The sequence below is a fragment of the Ogataea parapolymorpha genome, chromosome VII (genome assembly GCF_000187245.1).
Source record: "Ogataea parapolymorpha DL-1 chromosome VII, whole genome shotgun sequence".
NCBI lineage: Eukaryota > Fungi > Ascomycota > Pichiomycetes > Pichiales > Pichiaceae > Ogataea > Ogataea parapolymorpha.
The window spans coordinates 589291-612041 of record NC_027860.1 but is presented as its reverse complement, the minus strand read 5'-3'; the positions used below and the strand labels follow the sequence as shown (position 1 = coordinate 612041).

Genomic DNA, 22751 nt, shown 5'->3' with positions numbered 1-22751 from the left:
AAATTCTGGAGCGGATCAATTCCGCAATTCATATAAATCAACGGCCAGGGATGCAAATTCGGAAATTTGTTTTTTGTGCGTTTGCTTTATAATTAGCTTGTCAAAATGTCTGGGTTGAGTCCGTGCTGTCTTAAAACCTCATTTCATGGTAAGTTTCTCAATTAGTCCTATTGCCATTAACTAACACTTCTAGAGGGTGAAACGAAGGGAGAGTTCGTGAAATTAGGTGACTTCAGTGTCTACAAATCTGGAAACGACACCAAGAGAATCCTGGTAATCTTTACCGACATTTATGGCTACAAGACCAACAATGTTGATTTGATTGCCGACAAGTTTGCAGATAATCTGGGTTACCAAGTCCTGATTCCAGACCTTTTTGATGAGGATCCAGTTGTTCCTAACCAAACTAACCTAGGTGAGTGGCTAGGTAGACACTCTCCTGTTCAGACGGGTCCAATTGCCAAAGCCTTTCTGGAGTACGTGAAAAAAACATATGACCCAGCCTACCTGTGTACCATTGGCTACTGTTATGGTGCTAAGCTAGTTTTCCAAAATGCAACCAAGGACAGTATTCCAAACGTCTGTGCCATGGCTCACCCTAGCTTTACTGAGGAGTCTGACCTAGAAAATCTCGCAAGGCCTTTGCTCCTCAGTCTGGCAGAAAGAGACGAGCTGTTTTCCGATGAAATGAGAAACAAGGCTGCCGAGATTTTGCGCAAGAATAATATTAGACATCAGATTGATATTTACAGTGGTACTTCTCACGGCTTCAGTATCAGAGGTGATCTTTCTGACCCTGTTGTCAAATATGCTGTGGAGAAGTCTGTTTTGGACCAATCGTACTGGTTCAAATCTCTAGAGCCAGAGTACGTCAAGAATTAGCTAGCTAATCTGATTTTTATATAGTTACAAAAAAAATATCTAAAGAAGATCCCTTCGGCGATAGTTGGTATAACCTTGCCCAGCATCCATGTTGAAGTTGCCTCCTTCGTTTTTCGTTTGGGCCATAGAGGAGTGGGCAGAGTTGTTAGCGGCCGCTTTAAATATAAAAGAGTTTCTGCTATGTTCGTCTTCATTTGCGTTCGAAAATGGATTCACGCTGCTACCACTGGTGCTGTCGCTCATTTTCTGCTCTGGGCTTGGTGCTAGCCCCGCGTTGCTCCCTGATTGGTTCTCAATAAGGTACGAGTTTCTATCATGGCCTCTCATGGCTGTGGCTCCAAGGGCAGCCAACTCATATTCGACTTTGCCTCCTTCGCCTCTTTCATTTGGTATGAAAGCAAGCCTGTCATCCTTGATAGGCTCATACCTAGTATCTGGATTCTTCCTAATGAGAGCCAATGTGCATGTGACAATTGTGAAAATCAGAAGAATTGCAGCGAAAATAGCATTCAAAATGAAATAAACAACAGCAGCGACAGAGGAAACGGCAGCCGGTTGTTTGAAAATGTTCGAAAAGAACAGGTAGAAAATAGAATTGACCACGTTGATCACGGCAATGAAAATGTTGAAAATATTGGTTCTTTTGTCCATAAATGGCCTCTTGACTATCAAGCCAATGCAGTAGAAAAGCTCCATCGCAAAGACGATGACAGCAACGGCTTTCCCATGGTTCTGTAAAACCGCAATGAATAAAGCCCTCACAAACAGATAAACTAGATGGACGGTAACCCAGTAATAATTGTTAGCCTTGTACTGAGCGTACAAAAATCCAAATTTGTGCAGAATCTTTTCGTCTCCGAACAGCAAATACGCCGGATTTTTGAACTTTCTTGTAGATCTTGAGCCAGATATCAATATCATAACAGCTGCATATACCATCAAAATCAAGGATATGGCTAAGATTGCGACAGCAAAAACGACGCAGCCAGCAGAATCAACTCTAGTGAACTCCCAAATACACAGCAATGTCAATGCTGGGAACGTGATGTTGTAAAGTCGGTACAGACATCCCTTGATGACTGATCTGTAATTCTTTCTGAAACCTATCAGCTTGTTGCCCTTGATAACGCCGGTCCTTGCCATGAGTTCGCAAACTCCCTTAAACAGAGATGTAAGAACAAGTAACACGAATCCAACAAAAAGGAAAAAGATCACACCAGTCATGAAGAAGTTCGATATTTCAATTCCTGACAAATATGCCACTCTTTGAACTCCCCTCAAAATCAGCGTCTTGGAACCCACGTCCGATTCGTCTGTCGTGTAAAGGTCAGAGTCGTCCAAGACGTCGGCCATGGAATCCGAGCTTTCAACACTCAGTCGCTTGACAAGTTTGAGTTGTTTGAGCATTTTCTGGACAGAGATCGAAATAACTGATTTGCTGCGCAAAATCGATGTAACACTTCCACCAGTTGCTTGCACATACCAGAAGATAATGCTTTGCATGAATTTAACTTTTATGATACCCAAAGACCACATGAAGTTTTGAGCCCAAGAGGCAGCGATAGGGGGCACTAAAGCCACACCCATCATGGACATGATAGCAAGGTTTTGGAAGTAAATGAATAAAGAAGCTGCATTAGAAGCAATGTGTGCAGCCGTAGCGGAGTGTCCAAGAATCGAAACAAATGAGGACACAACCAGACCAAACCCAGAAATGATAGCTATGGGCCATCCGGCGTATCTGGTTTGCACGGTTTTTCCGTTACTCAAAACGGCCTTCACACATGCCAACGGTGAGGCCTTGGAAGTGTCGTTAGTGGAGTACGCCACAACTTTGACGTAAGCGTCCAAGTCCGGAATGGTGTAAGCAATACTCGGAATCTTGTTGATCATGTCACTTGTAATTTTGTAACTGTATCCACTGATACTAAGTCTTCCTGAGGATATCGGACACAGTGTTGCGTAGTCCAAAGAACATAAGTCAACCGTGGTAGAGTAGACGTTCAAACCGTAAACAACAAGCGACAAGTCTGCGGTAACGTAACCACTAATAAGGGAATTTCCATCGATGTCAATCACAACGGTGCTGTTGTCAGGATAAAAGGTGACATCAAAATAGCTGGAACTGAATTCTGAATTTTCCATACATGTCAGCAACGATGACGATTTAATGTACTTTTTTTTCATATCATTGTTTCCGGCCTCAACTATAAGGCCTTGGATGAGAAACCATATTGAGAAGGTGAAGTAAGGAGTGAGTTTCATGGTATTTAATAAATTTGCCTACTCGGCACAAACGAGGCTATGAAGCACCTTGAGAAGCAATAAAGATGAGTTTTTTGATGAGCACGGAAGCGAGCACTCAGCAGCTGTGAGTCCTTTATGTAATCAGCGACTTGACTTCAGCAAGCTAAAATAATGATACCAGCGCAGGAACACTATTTTAATTTTAAGATCAAAGACAATATTTTCTGATCCAGGGTTATTCGGTGTTTCTAAAAATATGCTGCCTCAAAAATTACAACTGTAAACACGATGTACCGAATACAATTTAACTGTGCCTTGAAATTTTGTCTCTTATTACGTAATCAGGAAATTCATCAAAAACTTGAATGTAAGGATGTTTTTCATAGATGTGCGCAAACCCCACAATTGCTGTAGATAAGTGGGAAAACGGGCTTGCACTCGGACCAGCGTCCCAAAACTCCCTCCAGCCGCGTCCCCTCAATTAGGCAAATTGTGCCTAATCACTGCAATTGCGGGGACATTTTAGTAACACATTTGGTATTTTTCTTCCCCTCAGTGTCCCCTCCTTTTCGGGGGAGGGTGCAAATTTCGCGTGGACGGTGACAGGGTTCGCAAAAAGGGCATTTTCTATGTTAGCATACGGGGTCAGATTCTGCAGCATTGTGTTTCCCACTTCAATATCTTGGATTATATATATAACGAATAGCATTTTACAATTCTCTGACTGATTTTAACAAAATGCCGGAAAAGCATTTAGAAAACGAACACTTGATGAGAGAAAGAGCTCTTGAGCCTCCAGCAGGATTCTTGGAGAGACATCCATCGAAGCCATATTTGAGCTCGTTGGATGAATACAAAAAAATGTATGAAGAATCGATTCGTGACCCCGGCTCTTTCTTCGGTGGAATGGCTGAACAACATCTGTCCTGGTTTAAACCCTTCACTGTTCCGAAGGTTCCCAATGCTCCGTTTTTGAAAGACAACAATGGAGAACCATCGGCATGGTTTGTCGACGGAGAACTGAATGCCTGTTACAATTGCGTTGACCGGTGGGCCATCAAAAACCCAGACAAGCCTGCTATCATCTATGAAGCAGATGAGCCTGATCAAGGAGAAATTATTACTTACGGCGAGCTACTGAAACAAGTCTGTAAGGTTTCTCAGGTGCTGCTGAACCTAGGTGTCAAGAAAGGGGATACTGTGGCTGTGTATTTGCCCATGATTCCTGAAGCGATCGTTACTTTGATGGCTATCGTTAGAATTGGGGCTATTCATTCTGTTGTCTTTGCTGGTTTCAGTTCTGGATCCCTTAGAGACAGAATTAATGACGCAAACTCCAAAGTCGTCATAACTACCGACGAGTCCAAGAGAGGGGGAAAAATTATTGAAACGAAAAAAATAGTTGACGATGCCCTTCTCGCTTGTCCCCAAGTGACGAACGTTCTTGTTTACAAGCGTACGGGTAATTCCCACATCCCTTGGACTGAAGGAAGGGATCTATGGTGGCACGAAGAAGTTAAGAAATACCCATCATATTACCCTGCTACCCCAGTCTCTGCAGAGGACACTCTATTTCTTCTCTATACTTCAGGCTCTACTGGCAAGCCTAAAGGCATCCAGCACTCGACGGCCGGCTATCTTCTTGGCGCACTGCTTACCACTAAGTATGTGTTTGATGTCCACCCAGAAGACATATTATTTACAGCTGGTGATGTTGGATGGATTACAGGTCACAGCTATGTCGTTTACGGTCCTCTCTTGAATGGTGCTACCACGGTTGTGTTTGAGGGTACCCCAGCTTACCCAAACTATTCAAGGTACTGGGAGATTGTCGACAAGTACAAAGTTACCCAGTTCTATGTCGCTCCCACTGCTTTGAGACTCCTCAAAAGGGCTGGTGAATCCTACATTGAGCCTTACTCACTCCAATCCTTGAGAGTTTTAGGCTCTGTTGGAGAGCCAATTGCAAAAGATGTTTGGGAGTGGTATAATGCGCACATAGGACGTGGCAAGGCCCACATTTGTGACACTTATTGGCAGACCGAATCTGGCTCTCACTTGATTACTCCTTTAGCCGGGGTCACGCCAACCAAGCCAGGATCTGCTTCGCTCCCATTCTTCGGAATTGATCCAGCGATCATAGATCCTGTGAGTGGAAAGGAGCTTGAAGGAAACGAGGTTGAGGGTGTGCTAGCAATCAGGTCATCCTGGCCATCGATGGCAAGAACCATCTGGAGGGACTATAGCCGATTTTTGGATACTTATTTACGTCCTTACCATGGGTATTACTTCTCAGGCGACGGAGCAGCCAGAGACAAAGACGGCTTCTACTGGATTTTAGGTCGTGTTGACGATGTCGTTAATGTGTCTGGTCACAGACTGTCTACTGCAGAAATTGAGGCTGCTTTAATTGAGCATTCAATGGTTGCAGAATCTGCGGTGGTCGGGTTCCCGGACGAACTAACCGGATCCGCGGTTGCTGCTTTTGTCTCTCTAAAGAACAGATCCATCGAGGATCCATCGGCAATTAAGAAGGAACTCATCTTAACAGTGAGAAAGGAAATTGGTCCATTTGCGGCTCCAAAATTAATTCTCCTGGTTAATGACCTACCGAAAACAAGGTCAGGCAAGATTATGAGAAGAATCCTGAGGAAAATCCTGTCCGGTGAGGAAGATCAACTCGGAGACACTTCTACCTTAAGCAATCCACAAGTTGTTTCACATCTTATTGAAGTTGTCAAGGCAAAATAAGCCGGTAAGTTCATCAACGTTATATTTATCTCATAGCTGTCTTTGTTGTATGCTGTAAAATGTTTGATCTAGGTCATGCTTCTTGGCTACTTAAATTATATATGCTTGATCATGGTACTGCGCCACGATAGGCATCTAAATAAAAAAAAACGCGCTTGCGTCGCCTAAGCGTGTTCTATAATTCTTGTCGTTTTCACTAGCCACATAAGTTTTTTCAATAAGCCAAAAATTCTGTACCCTGGCTATTTGAATCAATAGCTTGTTTTCGCTCTTGATCTTTCACTTCTCGAGTTTATTTGAAAGAAGTGGGTACCACGAATCTTTTTATTGCTTCATTATATACTCCTGACTCAGTGGGATATCGCACAATTTTCTAAGTTGGTTCTTATCTCAGCAAATAAACACACGGAACCTGATTTAGACAAAGGAACGATCTTTACTTGCGACTATAGATTCATTATATTTCCATTAACTGCTGCACTTACCAACTAGTCCACCAACTTTTCTACGCATTTCAGCAACTATCATTCCTTGAAATAACAAGGTATTATTTCTTGATCAGTATGTTGTTTATTGAAAAAGCCCTACTTTTAGGATTTTGGCTTACATTCCCTCTGTTAGCCGAGGGTAAACGTGAGCTTTTTGCAAATTCTCTGGTCACATGTATGGAAAACTCACAAATAGAGCCAACTTATTTCAATGTGGTTTTCACCGCAGATGATGACGGAGGATCTGTGAAGTACGATATATCCTTAACCTCCGAAATATCTGGTCAAGTCTATGCCAAGGTTATGGCGTATGCCTACGGCATCGAGGTCGTTGAAAAGAATGTCGATTTTTGCTCTATTGGATGGAAACAATTTTGCCCAATGTATCCCGGTTCGTTGGAAGTTAACTCGATTCAATATCTTTCCAGTGATTTCACCAATATGGTTCCGAAAATTGCCTACACATTTCCTGATATCGACGCTCTTGTCAGGGTGATTATTCTCGACAGTAATGATACCCAAGTTGGATGTATCCAAGCTAGCTTCTCGAATAAGAAGACCGTCGCTCACGTGGGTGCCAAATGGGCTACCGCTATTATATCCGGAATCGGCCTCCTTGTCTCAGCAGTTCTATCAGTTTTCGGAAACTCTGCTTCTGCTTCCATTATCTCTGCAAATGCTGTGTCTTTGTTCTCCTTTTTTCAAAGCACAGTCATCCTTTGCATGTTGCACGTTCAAGAGGTTCCACCAATTGTCAGTGCATGGGCAGAAAACATCGCATGGTCGATGGGCTTGATCAGAGTGACCTTTATGCAGCAAATATTCAGATGGTATGTTCAGGCAACGGGTGGAACTCCCACGCAATATTTGACTTCGTCTTCAATTTCAGTCCTTGTCCAGAGATCCCTGAACGAAAGTAAGAAAATTGCAACCAAGCTCATTCCATTTTATTCGCTTGTGTCCTATTTTATGCCTTCATTGGCACCAAGCCCAACGGACTACTACCAGGATTTGGAAGCGAGATCAAACGATCTGTACAATCTGCAAGGTGATCAGTACCTAAAGATATTGAGAGGCGTGGAAAGAGTTGGTTACAAGGCAAACATCGAGCCCACTTCTATTGTTTGCACGGGATTCACATTTTTTGTTCTATTCCTATATGTACTGATTGGATTGTTTATGATTGGGAAAACAATAATGTCATTTGGAAGGAAAAGAGGCTGGTCCAGAACCATTGATCTGAGCAGAAACTGGAAGGTTATTTTGAAAGGTATTTTGCAAAGATATATCTATATCGGATTTCCTCAACTTGTCATTCTATCCTTATGGGAATTCACCGTTGTCGACTCGGCCGCAGTGGTCGTCCTTGCCGTCATCTTTTTGCTTTTATGCTTGGGAATCATGGGGTGGGTCTGTTACAGAACATTAATGTTTGGAGCTGTCTCTGTTGAAACTCACAATAATGCTGCTGCCATTCTCTATGGAAATCCGGATGTTCTCAACAGGTATGGGTTCTTCTACACAATGTTCGACGCGAAAAAGTTTTACTGGGGTGCTGTGTTTTTGACCTACCTTTTTGTGAAAGCATTATTTGTTTCCCTTGCTCAGAAGTCTGGTAAAACACAAGCTCTTGTTGTGTTTTTGTTAGATTTGGCCTATACCATCGCTTTGATTAAAGTGAGGCCATTTCTGGACAAAGCCACCAATATCGTCAACATTCTGATGAGCGTTGTTAACACCATTAACTCGTTCTTTTTCTTGTTCTTTTCAGAGTTGTTTGGTCAACCAAGTGCTGTTGGATCAATCATGGGATTGATTTTTTTCGTGCTGAACGCAGTTTTCTCATTTTTGCTCCTGGTTTTGATTATTGTCTATTCATGCATCGCGATCTTCTCCAAAAATCCAGATGCTCGATTCTCTCCAGCTAAAGATGACAGAACATCTTTCCAAAAGAAGCAGATTAGTGATGATGTTCCTGATGGTGCACAGGAGCTGTTTGAGCTTGGACAGGTGGCTAAAGATCATCAAGAGAATTGGGCTAACGAAATGTACAAGCTAAAGGCCATGGTGGATTCCTCTGACATGGGTCAGTCTTCTGACAGGAAGTCGCAGAGTGATCTAGACAAGCCACTAGAACTCACACAGGAAGAAGAAGCTTCGTTCGGTGCTAAACTTATGCACAAGCTCACTGGTGGTAAGTCCCTCCTTCGTCGCAACAAATCTCAGAAAACTAGTGATCAAAATACAGAATTGCCAGAAGTTTTTGATCATCCATTACCAAAATCCACTGTGGATCAGCAAATTCCAACACATGCTAGATCGGAATCAAATACTCCGATGATGCAGTCGGAAAATCAAGGCTTCCAAACTCCCGTTTCGACATTCATGCGTGATGAAAGTTTCAAAAGTATGTCAGACATCGGTTCTGATTCCGGTAATGATGTTTTGACTCAACCGTTTGATTCTACTGAAAACTATGTTGAAGGGAATCAAAAGAGTTCTAAATATTCATACTTATGACATTGCAGGGTCTTTGTTGTCGATACCGTGTACAATACCAACTTACTTGTTTTCATTTTATAATTGAAAATTAATATTTCAGTAAAAAAATAGATCTATTAAAGACTCAGATTAACAAGGTTTCAATCTTATCCTTGATGGCATAGATTTGGTTTTTGATAGCAGAAGCATCATTGGTTGTAATCGAAGCAGCAATGACTGGTCTAGAAACACCGCAGGCCCTACCAAGAGCAGTTTTTGAGGGAACAAAAACGTATGGAACATTCTTATCCTCGCAAAGAAGTGGCAAATGCAACAGAATCTCAATAGGCTCAGTATCTGCGGCCATGATGATAAATTCCGAAATACCTCTGTTCAAAGTCTTGGTTGTCTCGTTAGCTCCCTTCTTCAGCTGTCTGAGATTTTGAGCTTGTTGTACCACATCAAGAATTTGTTGAGTGAGACCAGAATCAGCTAATGGAAATGCTTTGGGGTTTGGAGTAGTAGACATGTTATATAAAGGTTCCTTGCAACGTGGTCGTGATAAGCTCGCCTTTATGAAAAATTGGTAAGTCCTAAAAATTCTAGTTTGAAAATTTTATTTTAAAGCATCTCTGCACAGCTAAAACTCATTTTCGGTCATGGTTACCCGGCAAGGATTTTTGCAGCTATCTTATTATCCCCACTTTCTTCTCCATAAAGAAATTATTCAGCGGGAAGAATGTTGCTTATGTCATCGTGAAGAATCTATAAAGTTCATGTCTTAATTTACTGTTCAGCATACCAATTGAAAGCCTTCTAATGAGCTGGTGGGAGAAGTAAATGAGGGATTCCAGCTTCTCAGCCTCCCCAGCTTACGCAATTACACTGGTTATCCATTACCTTTGAGTACGTTGCTCTCTTTCGTGGTGTGAGGTGTATTTCTTTTTCCAGGATACAAATTCGGATTTTCCCCATTTTTTTCTCAGAAATAATAATTCGGTACGATTTTGTTAAAACGAACACTTTTTTGTTTTTAAATTCGACGCTTGTACAATTTGTTTGTTGTCGCGGAAAGCCCTTAATCTACAGATTAGTGACTTTGGGAAAATCTTAGGTGGATGAGACATCGTTTGTAGTACAATGAACGACTTAAATCCTTCTAACAAAACCGCTGGACAGCAGGTGATCGCTGTAGAGGTGAGAGATGGACATACGGGGGCCTTGTCAAATATCGAATATGCTCAAAAATCTATGGTGGGACACGGATCTTTTGGTTACGTTTACCAGATAACACTATTACATGACAACAGTAAGGCAGCAATCAAGCGAGTTCTGCAAGATAAACGTTACAAAAACAGAGAACTTGAAATAATGAGGCTCATAAATCACAAGAATATCGTCAAGTTGCTTTCCTTTTTCTACAAGACCAATGATAAAGACGAGCAATACCTTCATTTGATCCTGGAGTACATTCCGGAGACGTTGTACAAATCATGTCACTGGTATACTTCCAGACAAAGGACCATGCCAATGCTTGAGGTGAAATTATACTCTTACCAACTTTTCCGCTCTTTGTTATACATCCACTCATTAGGAATTTGTCATAGGGATATCAAACCTCAAAATTTGTTAATTGACCCACTCAACGGAATACTTAAATTGTGTGACTTTGGTTCAGCGAAGGTCTTGAATCCTGCAGAACCCAACGTTTCCTATATCTGTTCCAGATATTATAGAGCCCCAGAGCTTATTTTTGGAGCCCGGAATTACACCACCAAAATTGACTTATGGTCTGCAGGCTGTGTGATAGCGGAACTTATTTTGGGACAGCCATTGTTTCCAGGAGAGTCCGGAATTGATCAGCTTGTCGAAATTATCAAAATTCTAGGCACCCCCACTAAGGATGAGATTAAATCCATGAATCCTAACTACATGGACCATAAATTCCCATCGATAAAACCTATACCATTACAGAAAATATTCAAAAACGTGGAACCGGAATGTTTAGAGTTGTTGCAATTGGTGTTGAATTACTCTCCAGTTTTGAGAATTGGAGCTGCTGAAGCGCTGACCTGCAAATTTTTTGACGAGTTCAGAGCACAACCAGAAATCAAATTCCCCAATTTCAGGAACTACAAACTGGATCGTGAGCTGTTAATTCCTGATCTTTTTGACTTCTCAAAGAGAGAACTGAGTGTCAATCCTGCTTTGATTGACGCTTTGGTACCTGCATGGAAAAGGGATCAGCTAGATTTTGATCTCGACTCTTTTGTGCCATATTCGGCTGAAGAGCTCTTGGACCCAGCCATTAACTAAATGTCTCGTCTTTGAACGCGCTCAAACTATAATAAAGCTGAATGATTACGACTGTTATTTGCCATCACTTACTTATTTGTTCACTTCTTGATGATTGATTGTATTAAATGCCAAATTAAATACACTGGTTGTAAAGGACATTGACTGGGACCAAGCGCTTTGTGCCGCCTGTCAAGACCTCTTATTTTATTATTTTGCCTGCATTTTAAAATAAAAAAAACTAAAATTCGATCGAAAATAATCTCTGTCCCCGAATTCGTGAAGGATGATATCAAGTCTGTTTTCATAACAGCGTGAAATGTCTAAAAGACGAATTTTAGGTGCTCCCGATACAGGGCTGATTTTGGACGCTTCTATGGATGAGCCAAACACGCCGTCCTTGTCCTCTTCTCAATCCTCTTTACATTCTTCGTCTTTGGCTGACCGTGATATCCTGATGTGTCCCATTTGCACAGATTCTATGGTTACGCTTAATCAGTTGAATAGACATCTTGACGATGAGCATGCAGTTTCCTCATTTGGCTCTTCAGAAACAAATCTACAGATCGAATTGGATTTTAAACAATGGTTCAAAAGAACACTGGCAACAAAAGCTGATGATGTTGTAGGAAAATCCTTATACCAAAATTCTCCTAAGCAGTTGCGTGCTGCTACGCAGGATTCTTCTCTCATTGACGGTACCAGTGAGGATGAGACACAAAAATTAGCTTTTGAAAACTCCTCAGTTATAACACGAAATCATTGGCAAAAGCCTTCTGGGTCTGATATATGCTGCTATAGCTCGTGCACTAAAAGGCTGAATGGAAGAAATGGTATGGTGAACTGTCGAAGGTGTGGACGACTGTTTTGCGGTTATCATTCTAGATTTCACATTAAGCTTGACTCTAGTCTACAATCAGATCCCTTAAATGGTTATTGGAGTCGGTGCTGTCAAGAATGTTTCTTCAGCTACAAGGCAGGATGGGACTTGGCGAAGACGGAGAACTGCGCTTTTTTCACAGATAAAACTTCAAACCTGAAAAACATTCGTTCGAAAAAGCTCAATTCTGTGAAGTTACAGACCGTGGCTTTAGAAAATAGATGCATCAAATTAGTGGGTGTTCTGAAAGATATTGAGAAAAGCAACATTCCAGCACGGTCTTTGCGATCAATCGAACGTAATCTCGCTGATTGGGTGGATGATGCCGGGGTTGACAATTGCAACATTTGCAAAACAGAATTCAATTTTTGGAATCGCAAACATCATTGCAGGATTTGTGGACAAGTTGTTTGTGGAGACTTTTTTCGAGGCTGCTCTATGGACGTACCCGCAAATATAGTTGTTGACATTATGAATATCGATCAAGAAGTCAAGCTGGAAAAGCTTCAAGACTCATATTGGTCAATTCGCATGTGTTTGAATTGCAAACAAAAGTTGTTTAACAAAAGGCTGTACTTCAGAAATGCGTACTCTGACACACAAGCTGAACTATTGCAATACTATAGACAGGTAAAGGCTCTAGAAGACAAATTTGAAAAGAGTATACAGTCTTCGGATAAGGCAGTTGAGCTAAAAAATATTGATTTATTGGGACGCATGGAGAAGATTGGAAAGCTCGTGTCCAATAAAATAAATTCTTTGGAATACGTCCTGGAGCAAAATCAATCAAAGCCAGGATCGGTGTCGGTCAAGCCTGATGAACTGAAGCTATACAAAGCCTTGAAACTTCATATTGTGATGTTTTTACAAGACAATCTTCCGGGGTTGCGCAGAGCACAACAAGAGAAATTGAAAAAAGAGCAAAGTGAACTCGAACAGCAAACCGGCGCCAACAATTACAGACCTAGGTTGCTGAAGAAAGAAATCAGGGAATACAGAGAAAAATTGATGGTACTAAATGAGCAAAAGTTCATGGTGCAAAACCTGTACAACGACTATAAAAAACGAAAAAAATTCGATGATCTCATATCGCTCGAAGCTAATTTGGAGGATTTGCAACACGAGATTGATATTATCGAAGAAAAGCTGGGCGACAATGCATTTCAATAAATTACTTCTCTGTAGAATAATTTTCTAAGTATTGATAGAGACGATGTTACGCAGCGACTGTCGCTTTTCGAAGTTTCTTAGCCTTTTTTTTGTTAGCCTTGTTGTGTTTCTTATCACCTCTGAGACTTCCGTCCTTGGTGTGAAATGGTGACTGAAAACTTCCTTTCACCTCATTCATTTTGAAAAATTCATTGTCGAGTTCGGCAGCAGAGCTGACCAAAGCAGCTTGCTTACCGCCATGAGTACGAGCATGCTTGTTTCCAGTTATTGCATCATTAGCAGAGAGGTGTGAAGAGAACGTTAATTTGTGCAAATCTGTGGCCAAATTAAAATCTTGGAAATCAATGTTCTTATCTTTCATGGCATTCAGGATTTGTTGTCTTCTTTGCTCGGGTAAATTGTAAACAGTGTATAAGCCTTCATTGAATTTTCGTGAACTTTCATCGTCCTTTCTCGAACCATCTTCATTTGGGGGAGGCTCAACAAATAAGAGCTTCCCTGAGGCATAATCTTTAAGAATATATCTTGCTGCGCGACTTTCATCAGCTGAACCATATCCTTGCGTCATGAATCCCCTCGCTCTGGCAAAAGCATTCAGGACCTCATGAGCATTTGGTATTCCCGTTCCTCCCTCCTCAATAGGTAGGGTGTCAATGGTGATACCGTAAACAGCTTCTAGGAAATACTTCGGAATTCGTTTGGCAACCAGCTGCATAGGCCCTGTGTACTCACGAAGTTGATCTATAGGAAGTATACCATTGCAAACCAGATCTGCATTGGTGTATGCAAAGTTAGGGAAAACTAAACCTGGACAATCACATAGGATTACTTTGTCAGAAAGCAAAATCGTTTGGAAATGCTTTGTTTTCCCGGGGGTCGAAGACACCGACACTCGTTTAGAGCCTACCAAAGCATTGATAGTCGACGACTTACCTACGTTAGGGTACCCAACTAACCCAATTTGAAGGCGTCTAGGTTGACCTTCAGGCGGCTCAGTCAATGGTTCCGGAGCAACTCTGAGACACAGATCTTCCAACTCCTGTACCGTTATGATTCGTGTCATCTCGTTTGTATCTTCCTCATCTCCAGCCTCTGTGGAGTTTTGTAAGCTGTATCCTTGTAATTTTTCCTCCATCGATTTCAATTCTTGTTTGAGTGTCTCCATTTCTTGTTTTTCTTCGTCATCCAAATCGGATTCACCGGACAGGTCCGAATCCAATTCTTCAGAAAGCACATTATCGCGAACCTCAATTTCCTGCTCTATTTCTATTTGTCGTTGCTCAAGTTTTTCCTTTTCTCTCTGAAGATCCTCGTTTGCGAGGTATGCACTGAAAAATGTGTACTTGATATTATGTGCTTTGAAATAACGAGCCCACTCCAACCTTTGGCCATAAGTTAGTAGATCAGCTTTGTTGACCAACAACAAATTTCGTTTTAAAGGATTAGTTTCCTTAACGTAATTTTCCAGGTCTTCAGAACGGAAAAGCAGGGGATTTCTTGCATCCACGATCTGAACAACCAAATCGGACCTTTCTACCACTCTCCACAGTTGTTTCCAAACCAAGATATTTCTCTCGAATGGCGTAAGCAATAGATCATGATTTTGCTGCAACAGGGCAAGGTTACGCCGCCACTCAAGAAAAGCTTCGCTTTCCAATCTTTCGAGCTCATGCTTGGTCATCGATTTATCCCATCTAGGACGTCTCGGCACCCGCAACTCGGAAATATGCTCTCTTTGAACATGAAACTTTTTAATTTCTTCCTCGGTAGTAAGCAAATAAGGATTGTAGTTGCCACTATCCACAGTCTGATTATTGACACTTACAATTTTGATTCCTGTAGATCTCTCAGCAGAAAAGTCTTTGTCTGCCAAAGCTGCTGTATTCAAGAATTCATCAAGAGCATTTTCTTGTGTGACCGAACGTAGTTTGACCCAGTCATCTTCATGTTTGTCTGTGGTGAACCGCATTTCTCCGTCAGGCAGATAGTACACTTTATTTTCCTGGTTTTTGAAATTCTTGATGCTTCTTCCCAAACCAATGGTATTCTTGTTTTTGTGAGGTGTATTTTTTGGGCCCTTGGGAGGCTTCCATTTTCTTGGTTCCGTCTTCGGTGGCATCGCAGAACAATTTGATTCTTAATAACAGTCAAAGGTAGCAGCTGCTTTGCCATAAAAAAATTAAAAAAAATTTTGTGAACTAGCCACCATCGTGGCTGGTTACATATTTGAGGCGTACCCTGCAATATGAATAGCTAAAAATGATCTTCGTACTTCGGTGTCTCGAGTTGACAAAATTAGGCATTTCGACAGTAAGTACTTTTTGCTATGTCTGCACCTGCAAATTCTATACCCATAGCAGCATCATCAGCTTCTATAATCACAGATTCTGAATCGGCGTACTTTGCTGATGCAAGGTCCCACTTGAGTGAGTCAACCTCGCCAAATTCTCTGAAAGATAGATCAGGCAAAAATAACGCTGCGACTGTTCAATATGATGATGAAAAACGTAATGAACTTGATATTTCACCTCAGGCAACAATCACTGATGTAGCTGATTTGCAAGATCGTGAAACGACCTCAGAACCAGAGGTGGACACTACGGTAACTCAAAATGAAGAGCAGAGAGAGACTTCTCAGCCTACCAAGAATAACAGCGACCGATTGGTTCATAACGTGCAACCTCAATCTACTGAAGAGCCTACAACAGCTTTCGTTAATTCTACCTCACCCAAGAAACCAGGATATCAACGAGAAGAGAGCGAGTGCCATGAGTATTATTTTTCCATATATTGCTGCGATCTAGATCTCAGCTCGGGAAATATTTTTACGACCTGTCTCAGCTGTTGCATGTCGTCAATCCTCGGTCTTTGTACCACAGCGGCCACAAAAATTTAAAGGCTCGAATCATGATAGATTCTGATATAGACCAATAAACGATTGATTACCTAGCTTGTGTTGTAAATCTCCTCCAATTTTTCTGTCGTCCATGGACGATCATTGTCAGAGTACTTTTTTAAAGGAGTGTCATAAGGTAGTCTGATCGGATAGTGTACATTGCCATCATTCACACCTTCATAGAAGTCTGTTCCTTGTACCGGGGTCAGCGCAAAAGGTTTCTTTATCTTGTATTTTGTCTTTATGCATGCAGGGACGATAAGAACACCTGCCTCAAAAGATTTCACTGTGTAGACATGTTTGGTCTGCGATTTACTTTGAAAAGTCGCTCCATATCCACGGTCAGGTGCCCCCCATGCTTGTTTCGAAAGATTAGCTGACGTTAAAAGGAACCACTCTAATGTCTCAAAGTCATTTTTGGTCACACAGTAAGATTTGACATGCGGCGATAAATTACTCCTTCCGGCAATAGATTGAGAAGCTGATTTGGAAGACCATCTGTAAAAGAATGATCTAAGGAATTTAGCTTGATTCTCATAAGCGTACCAACCGTTGCTTGCTTTTGACTTGAACATCACTGCATGTCCTGATATGTGGCCATAATGTGCATTCATAATCTCCTTCTCTGTTGGCCAGATAATATTTATTTCAACCCCAGTTTCGCCTCCAAATTTATGGTTTGGCTGCTTGACGATTACCTGCGATCCTTCCACAATACTTGACAAAACGTGTGTGCCAATGTTTGTATGCTTGTTATCTAGCGGTGCACTTATCGACGATACTTGCATTATAAGTTTTGCGTCATTTGGGGTAGTCAGCTTATATCGGTCCAGGACTTGGCGTAACCTCCCATAACCATACAGCGGTCTGTCACGTACGGAATCTAAATTTGTTTTTGTGCGGTCGTTCAAGTTGAATTCATAACGTCCCGGGCTTGAACCAACAAAGGCTACGTCAATGGGAGAGAAATCAAATGCTTTCAACTTTACAGCTAATGAAGACACCACAGAGTTTTCGTATGTGTAGAGGTATTGTAAAAAGTCTCTTTTGAAAATAATGCCAACATCGTAGATTGGATCAAGAGTCTCTTTTTTATCATGTGTGTCAGCACGAGAATTTAACTTCCTTAATCTTGGAGATATCCAGCACATTTGAGTTTGAGCTAGATAATCCGTGTGAGTAAGATTCATGGTATGGATGACGATTTGACATGTATCATCATGAAAAAAGTTGATCATCACTTTCGAATGATGAGTTCCCCATTTGGGCAATTTGGTAGACACATCAACTGTTTTTATTCGATATTGAAGACGGTGAATCTCTTCAACTGCAATATTGGATTGCACCCCAATGAGAGTAAGCTCAAAATTCAAGGGATCCGCTTTGAAGAAAGGTAGCAAAAATTCACAGTCTATGAGCATATTAAATTGGTAACTGTGTTCGAGTATTCTGGATCCCACCAAATCAAACAAAGTAACAGTATGCCTGTCAGATGATGGTGGAAACACCCTGCAGTATGGATCGTTGGAGATGAGTCTGATCGGAGACTGAAATCTCGGTATATCTTGCCCACCTTCAGTCGAAGAGCGCAATGTCGGTTTCTTCAGTCCATGTTCTTCTGCATCAATAGGAATTTCCTCCAATCCGCGTTTTGAGGTATTTTGCTTCAATCTGAATGTCTCATGTTTGGCTTTTACCTCAGCAGAATCCTCATCACTGTCTAGACTGATAACATGATGCTCATTGCTCACGGTTTTCTCCTCAAGAAACTCAACAGAAATGTCTGTTTCGGATTCTGACATTATATTATAGTGCCTTTGGCTGCTTATACAGCGCAATTTGAAAGCTTGCAGAGGTCGATGTAAATTTAAATCAAAGCTGAGCTGACTTTTCTACAAAAATTTGATTTAGAGCAGTTCGAACATGATCTTTCTCGAGCCTTGAGAGTTACTTTATTAAAATTATACTAGAGTTAATAAAGTCTGAAAGAAGGACCCATAGAGGACTTGATGACAAGTGAGCCAACGTTTTGCCAGTTCTTCTTCAATAAGGAGACCAAGAAATTGATGGCCATCATGATTTGAGTAACAAGAACATCCTCCTCCATCTCAACGTGACCAACAGCAACAGCCAGGCACAAAACCTTCTTCAACTGGAATTTGATAGTGGACTTCACATCAGTAACCTTGGAATACAAGTCGTCGTTGTGGGAGACTGGAGTTGGGAACTTACCAGCCTTGGACAGCTGAGGACCCAACAGTCTTGGCACTTGTTTGATCAAAACTTCAGAAGCAATGAAAGCATTGTACTTTTTGGCCAGCTTCTTGATCAACTTCTTGTTCTTGTTCAACTTCTTCAAGTCATCAACAGACATAGCATCAACACCAAGCGACTTAGCTCTGTCAACATCGAAAGCATCACCAAATATACAAATGGTCATGTTTGGTCTTGGCACTTGTGGTAGTTTCAAAGTACCAGAGAAACGCTTGTCTCTCTGCGGGTCATAATTTTTGAGACCAACCTGTAACTCAACAGTCTCCAAAAAGTTTCTCTTCTTGGTCTCGTTGGAGAACTTAAGGATCTCCTTGACATTCTCTCTCACTTGGGTAGCGCTGACTTTAGACATCTTGCTTATTTACTGTCTCCCTACTAATAGGTAATACCGTTCTGCTTCGGTCTGATCGACAATAGTAAGATGAAAATTTATTCTAGCTCAATTTTTTTTTCTTTCATCTTGAGGGTTACAAACTTTTGCTTTTATCACGTGATATGTAAAAGCCTTTATGATTGTCAAGGCTGTGTATGTTTCGGTGGTTTGAAGTAATTTATATGAAATATGATTATGGTGCTGCCTTCGGTGGGCACCAAAGTCACCCACAGGATGTATACTCATAAGGAATCAATGCTGTTTATTTGGCTGACGAGAAGGTACTCAAAGAAATCAGGTTCTTCTCACAGATGGATTCAAAGACAACGGACCGATTTGTACACGCGCGACGCAAAACATTACGATTACAAGTCAAGAGCCGCGTTTAAGCTACTTCAAATTGATGAGAAATTTGGAATATTTTCCCAAGAACGGATTTCCAACATACTCGATCTCGGTGCGGCTCCAGGAGCATGGAGTCAAGTTGCCCTGGAGCGCTGTCGGAAAGGTTCAAACATTCTTGGGGTGGATCTGCTCGTATATCAACCTCCTAATGGATCGTCTTCTATGCAAGCAAATATTTTGAGTAAGAAGACCCATGAAAACATAAAGGAACACTTCAAAGTTGTTGAGATGGAGAAATTGAAACAGAAATTTCAGCCAATTGAGGTGATCAGTAATCAAACGGCCTTCGAAATACAAGCTACGTCAGTCATAGATTCAGAGTCTGAATTAAGCAAACTTGAAAAAACCGAACAGGAGCACTCATTGCAAAATGTCTACTACGATGAGTTATACAGACCTGTGGATGTGATTTTAAGTGATATGTACGTTCCCTTTCCTCAAATAGGAGGATTTGCAAATCAGACTACTAACATGCCATATATAAGGATGGCTAATACTTCAGGTTTATCGTTCAGAGACCATGCCATGTCAATGGACTTATGTGACGCTGCCCTTATAACATCCATAGATTTATTGAAAAAGGGTGGCAATTCTGTGTTTAAGTTTTTTACTGGTAAAGACGATAAATTCCTTGAAAAAAGGCTTACGCATGTCTTCCGCAAAGTCATCCGTTTTAAACCAAAGGCATGCAGGCCAGAATCCAAGGAATGCTATTTTGTTTGCTTGGATAAGGTTGACAATTTCGTCGATAAAAAACAAGTTTTTCGAGCCGCATAATAATAGGCTCCGTTTTGATCAACCTTCAAATTTACACATTCAAATAACTCCAATCAACGAACGGTTGGTTGTCGGCTACGCATATGCTCAAGAGACGAGGCATCGAACATCGCACTATACTACCTAATTTATTGTCATGTATATTATTCCTCAAATGCACTCATTTCTTTAAACACCGACTGATTCACCACTTTACTCTTCTTCTAAATCAATGAGGGTTTCCTCTGTTTTTTCAGCCGCTGCTTCACTTTTGTTCTGCTTCATATCAAGCAGTCTTGAGCTAAGTCTCTCTTTCCCTATTCCATTCAAATAGAGTTTCCATTGAGATAGTTTATCATCAATAGTCGTATTATTTTTTTCATAGGCTTTGCTCAACAAAGCAGCCTCTGCAGGCCTGTCCGTCTTGAGAAGAATCTCAGAACAAGTGGACAGGTCCGATGCAGCCCATGCAGAAGAAAATGCTAAGTTGAATTTCCCAGCGATAACACACTCGTCGCTCAATTTCTTCAGGCCAGCAACATCATTGACTGAGGTGTAAAGAAGTAAAAGTGATGCATAGTCATTACATCTGATGAAAGCTTCTTTAGCTAACTTGAGATTCCAATTCGCCATGGCAATATCCCCCAGCTTTTTCCACTTGTGAGGACTGTTGTCTTGCTCCGCAATTTCTTGCGCAAGAGTGAGATTCAGTGTTTCAATCGCTAGCTCAAATTTCTGCTCAGAATCATTTGTAAGTTCTAGTGCTTTTTCTTTGAAACCCTGTTGTTCTAAAAATCTGGCAATCTTTGGGATGTCTTTAGGGTCGATATTCGCCATCAACTCATCTGCCTGATCAAGGTCGCCGCGCAAAACAACTGTCTGGAATTCTAAGACAGACAGTGACAAATAATAAGATAAGATGTTGATGTCTTTGTCAGCAACATAAACCTTATTGTCTCTCGGTAAATATCCCAACAAATACATTGTTTTATCAAAGTGAGCCAAGTTGTTGATCGAACCTCCAACAAGATAGTTCAGCCTATTCGAAGATGAGGTGTAAATGAACACATCACCCACCCATTGACCGCTCACTATTTGATCCTGAACATCGTAAAGAACCTCAAAGCAATCCTCGCATCCCTCCTGTGGATCAATTGTTCCGTTATTCAAGTGTTCTTGAAAGACGTCTTTGTCGAACCTAAGTGCATAAGCAGTTTCGCTCGAGACAATAAGCATCAATTCACCATTTTCTGACCAGACAACATCTTCCGCTTCAACATCAATTCTTCTAACCAAGTCACCCGTGTCCCAATTGTACAGCGACACGAACCCATCGGATTTAACAGTCAATAAAGTTCCACCAAAGAGCTTATCAGCGGCATAGATCAAATCGATTTGGCCACTTGTTTTCTCTTTGAAGTTTTTGTATATTTTGACTGAGGATGCCGATTCTCTGATAGCATAATAATTAGAATCCTGCGCCCAAACGAAATCTAAAGCTGGACCATACATCTTATTCCTCCATGCCAGTGCAGTGTAAATAATGTACTCGTTGTCCCCAGTAACCGTGACAAACCTTCCATTTGGAGAATGTTTCAATGTACTTGGAAATATTTCAATACTTCCTAGCTCTTTGTGAGTCAAGGGCAAAATTTCTCCATCTCCTAATTGCGCATCAGAAGCCTTGATCACCGAATTGTATATATCAGTATGTTTCGAGTAAACGATTTTGCCCATAGGGTCCATGGATAATAAAGGCTTATCATCCCCCAATTTGACGACAACGTGTCCAGTGTCGAAACCTACAGCCATCAGACTTGAACCTTTCTTTGTTGCCACACACCATGCTCTCTCCATCGAATAATTCAGCGACTTTTCTAATTTATAGGTATTTGAATTCCAGATTTTGATAGAAGCATCTTCGGATCCAGAGATGATCAAAGGCAATTCGGAATGAAAAACTGCAAACGACACATTAGAAGAGTGCCCCTCCAATGTTGCAACACAGGACTTTGTTTGGTAATCCCAAACCTTAACCGACTTATCATCAGAAGAAGTGATCAAATAAGGCTTGTCTCCATGTGGATAGTAATCAACATAGTTGAAACCTTTTGATTCGGGCGCAAGAAGTGTAAAATTTGGAACCCTAGATCCAAGAGACCAGATTTTCACAGTTTTATCCAGACAAGCAGACGCAAAAGTGTTAGAATCTTTTGGATTGAAAGCGACAGACATCACATAATGCTGGTGTCCTTCAAAAATTTGCTCCAATTTCCAATTATTGTCCCAGTTCCAGAGCTTGACAGTGTAATCGTCCGATGAAGTCAAAACGTACGATCTAGTGGGGTGGATTGCAATGGACCTAATGTAGTCAGGATGAGCTTCGAATTGAGCAACGCGTTCACCAGTATTATAGTTGTAAACTCTAATCTGAAAATCGTCAGATCCAACGACAACCCAATTTTTGCGGGCGACGAATTTACCTGCTCTAACGGGGACATTGGTAACATCAATTGCTTTGACGACAGATCCGGTTTCATAGGACCAGATTTCTATTTTTCCGCTGTAAAGAGTTGTCAAAACCCAAGGCTCTGTAGGATGAAAATCGATGCCCTTCACTCGATCTGACCTGGTACTTGAAAGTTTCTTTCAGGTTGTCAGTAATAGAGCGACATTAAATTGAACGTACCTTAATATCCAGCTTCATAGCAGTTCTCAGTAATTCAAAAACCAACAAGAGATAAAGTGAATGAAAATAGCTTATGAAAGAGAGCTATTACGAGCAACAAATAGTTTGTTGTTTTCGTGTTCATTAAATTTCTGTTTCGTTGGTGGTGATTATGTAAGCCGCAC

The 22751-nt window shown here is 41.2% G+C and overlaps 13 protein-coding genes across 13 annotated transcripts; 7 read left to right on the top strand and 6 right to left on the bottom strand.

Annotated features, from left to right (window-relative positions):
* Positions 1-105: 105 nt before the first annotated feature.
* Positions 106-882, top strand: HPODL_02715 (Dienelactone hydrolase family protein; the record flags this gene model as incomplete). Its single annotated transcript, XM_014077032.1, has 2 exons — positions 106-148; positions 194-882. 2 exons carry the CDS (start codon positions 106-108, stop codon positions 880-882), a joined length of 732 nt encoding a protein of 243 aa, XP_013932507.1.
* Positions 883-921: 39 nt separating this feature from the next.
* On the bottom strand, positions 922-3147 carry HPODL_02714 (Flavin carrier protein 2; the record flags this gene model as incomplete). Its single annotated transcript, XM_014077031.1, has 1 exon — positions 922-3147. One exon carries the CDS (start codon positions 3145-3147, stop codon positions 922-924), a length of 2226 nt encoding a protein of 741 aa, XP_013932506.1.
* Positions 3148-3867: 720 nt separating this feature from the next.
* HPODL_02713 (Acetyl-coenzyme A synthetase 1) lies at positions 3868-5880 on the top strand (the record flags this gene model as incomplete). The annotated part of the gene is made up of 1 exon (XM_014077030.1): positions 3868-5880. One exon carries the CDS (start codon positions 3868-3870, stop codon positions 5878-5880), a length of 2013 nt encoding a protein of 670 aa, XP_013932505.1.
* A 563-nt stretch (positions 5881-6443) lies between these two features.
* Positions 6444-8888, top strand: HPODL_02712 (putative FAD transporter; the record flags this gene model as incomplete). The annotated part of the gene is made up of 1 exon (XM_014077029.1): positions 6444-8888. One exon carries the CDS (start codon positions 6444-6446, stop codon positions 8886-8888), a length of 2445 nt encoding a protein of 814 aa, XP_013932504.1.
* A 106-nt stretch (positions 8889-8994) lies between these two features.
* HPODL_02711 (ribonucleoprotein-associated protein) lies at positions 8995-9378 on the bottom strand (the record flags this gene model as incomplete). Its single annotated transcript, XM_014077028.1, has 1 exon — positions 8995-9378. One exon carries the CDS (start codon positions 9376-9378, stop codon positions 8995-8997), a length of 384 nt encoding a protein of 127 aa, XP_013932503.1.
* A 611-nt stretch (positions 9379-9989) lies between these two features.
* Positions 9990-11165, top strand: HPODL_02710 (Protein kinase gsk3; the record flags this gene model as incomplete). The annotated part of the gene is made up of 1 exon (XM_014077027.1): positions 9990-11165. The coding sequence occupies one exon, from the start codon at positions 9990-9992 to the stop codon at positions 11163-11165; it is 1176 nt and encodes a 391-aa protein (XP_013932502.1).
* A 1330-nt stretch (positions 11166-12495) lies between these two features.
* On the top strand, positions 12496-13194 carry HPODL_02709 (uncharacterized protein; the record flags this gene model as incomplete). Its single annotated transcript, XM_014077026.1, has 1 exon — positions 12496-13194. One exon carries the CDS (start codon positions 12496-12498, stop codon positions 13192-13194), a length of 699 nt encoding a protein of 232 aa, XP_013932501.1.
* A 46-nt stretch (positions 13195-13240) lies between these two features.
* Positions 13241-15313, bottom strand: HPODL_02708 (putative GTPase involved in 60S ribosomal subunit biogenesis; the record flags this gene model as incomplete). The annotated part of the gene is made up of 1 exon (XM_014077025.1): positions 13241-15313. The coding sequence occupies one exon, from the start codon at positions 15311-15313 to the stop codon at positions 13241-13243; it is 2073 nt and encodes a 690-aa protein (XP_013932500.1).
* Positions 15314-15520: 207 nt separating this feature from the next.
* On the top strand, positions 15521-16090 carry HPODL_02707 (uncharacterized protein; the record flags this gene model as incomplete). The annotated part of the gene is made up of 1 exon (XM_014077024.1): positions 15521-16090. One exon carries the CDS (start codon positions 15521-15523, stop codon positions 16088-16090), a length of 570 nt encoding a protein of 189 aa, XP_013932499.1.
* A 50-nt stretch (positions 16091-16140) lies between these two features.
* Positions 16141-17892, bottom strand: HPODL_02706 (tyrosyl-DNA phosphodiesterase 1; the record flags this gene model as incomplete). Its single annotated transcript, XM_014077023.1, has 1 exon — positions 16141-17892. One exon carries the CDS (start codon positions 17890-17892, stop codon positions 16141-16143), a length of 1752 nt encoding a protein of 583 aa, XP_013932498.1.
* A 170-nt stretch (positions 17893-18062) lies between these two features.
* Positions 18063-18716, bottom strand: HPODL_02705 (60S ribosomal protein L10a; the record flags this gene model as incomplete). Its single annotated transcript, XM_014077022.1, has 1 exon — positions 18063-18716. The coding sequence occupies one exon, from the start codon at positions 18714-18716 to the stop codon at positions 18063-18065; it is 654 nt and encodes a 217-aa protein (XP_013932497.1).
* Positions 18717-18926: 210 nt separating this feature from the next.
* Positions 18927-19919, top strand: HPODL_02704 (Ribosomal RNA methyltransferase MRM2, mitochondrial; the record flags this gene model as incomplete). The annotated part of the gene is made up of 1 exon (XM_014077021.1): positions 18927-19919. The coding sequence occupies one exon, from the start codon at positions 18927-18929 to the stop codon at positions 19917-19919; it is 993 nt and encodes a 330-aa protein (XP_013932496.1).
* A 192-nt stretch (positions 19920-20111) lies between these two features.
* Positions 20112-22605, bottom strand: HPODL_02703 (Coatomer subunit beta; the record flags this gene model as incomplete). Its single annotated transcript, XM_014077020.1, has 2 exons — positions 20112-22544; positions 22588-22605. 2 exons carry the CDS (start codon positions 22603-22605, stop codon positions 20112-20114), a joined length of 2451 nt encoding a protein of 816 aa, XP_013932495.1.
* Between the last annotated feature and the right edge of the window lie 146 nt (positions 22606-22751).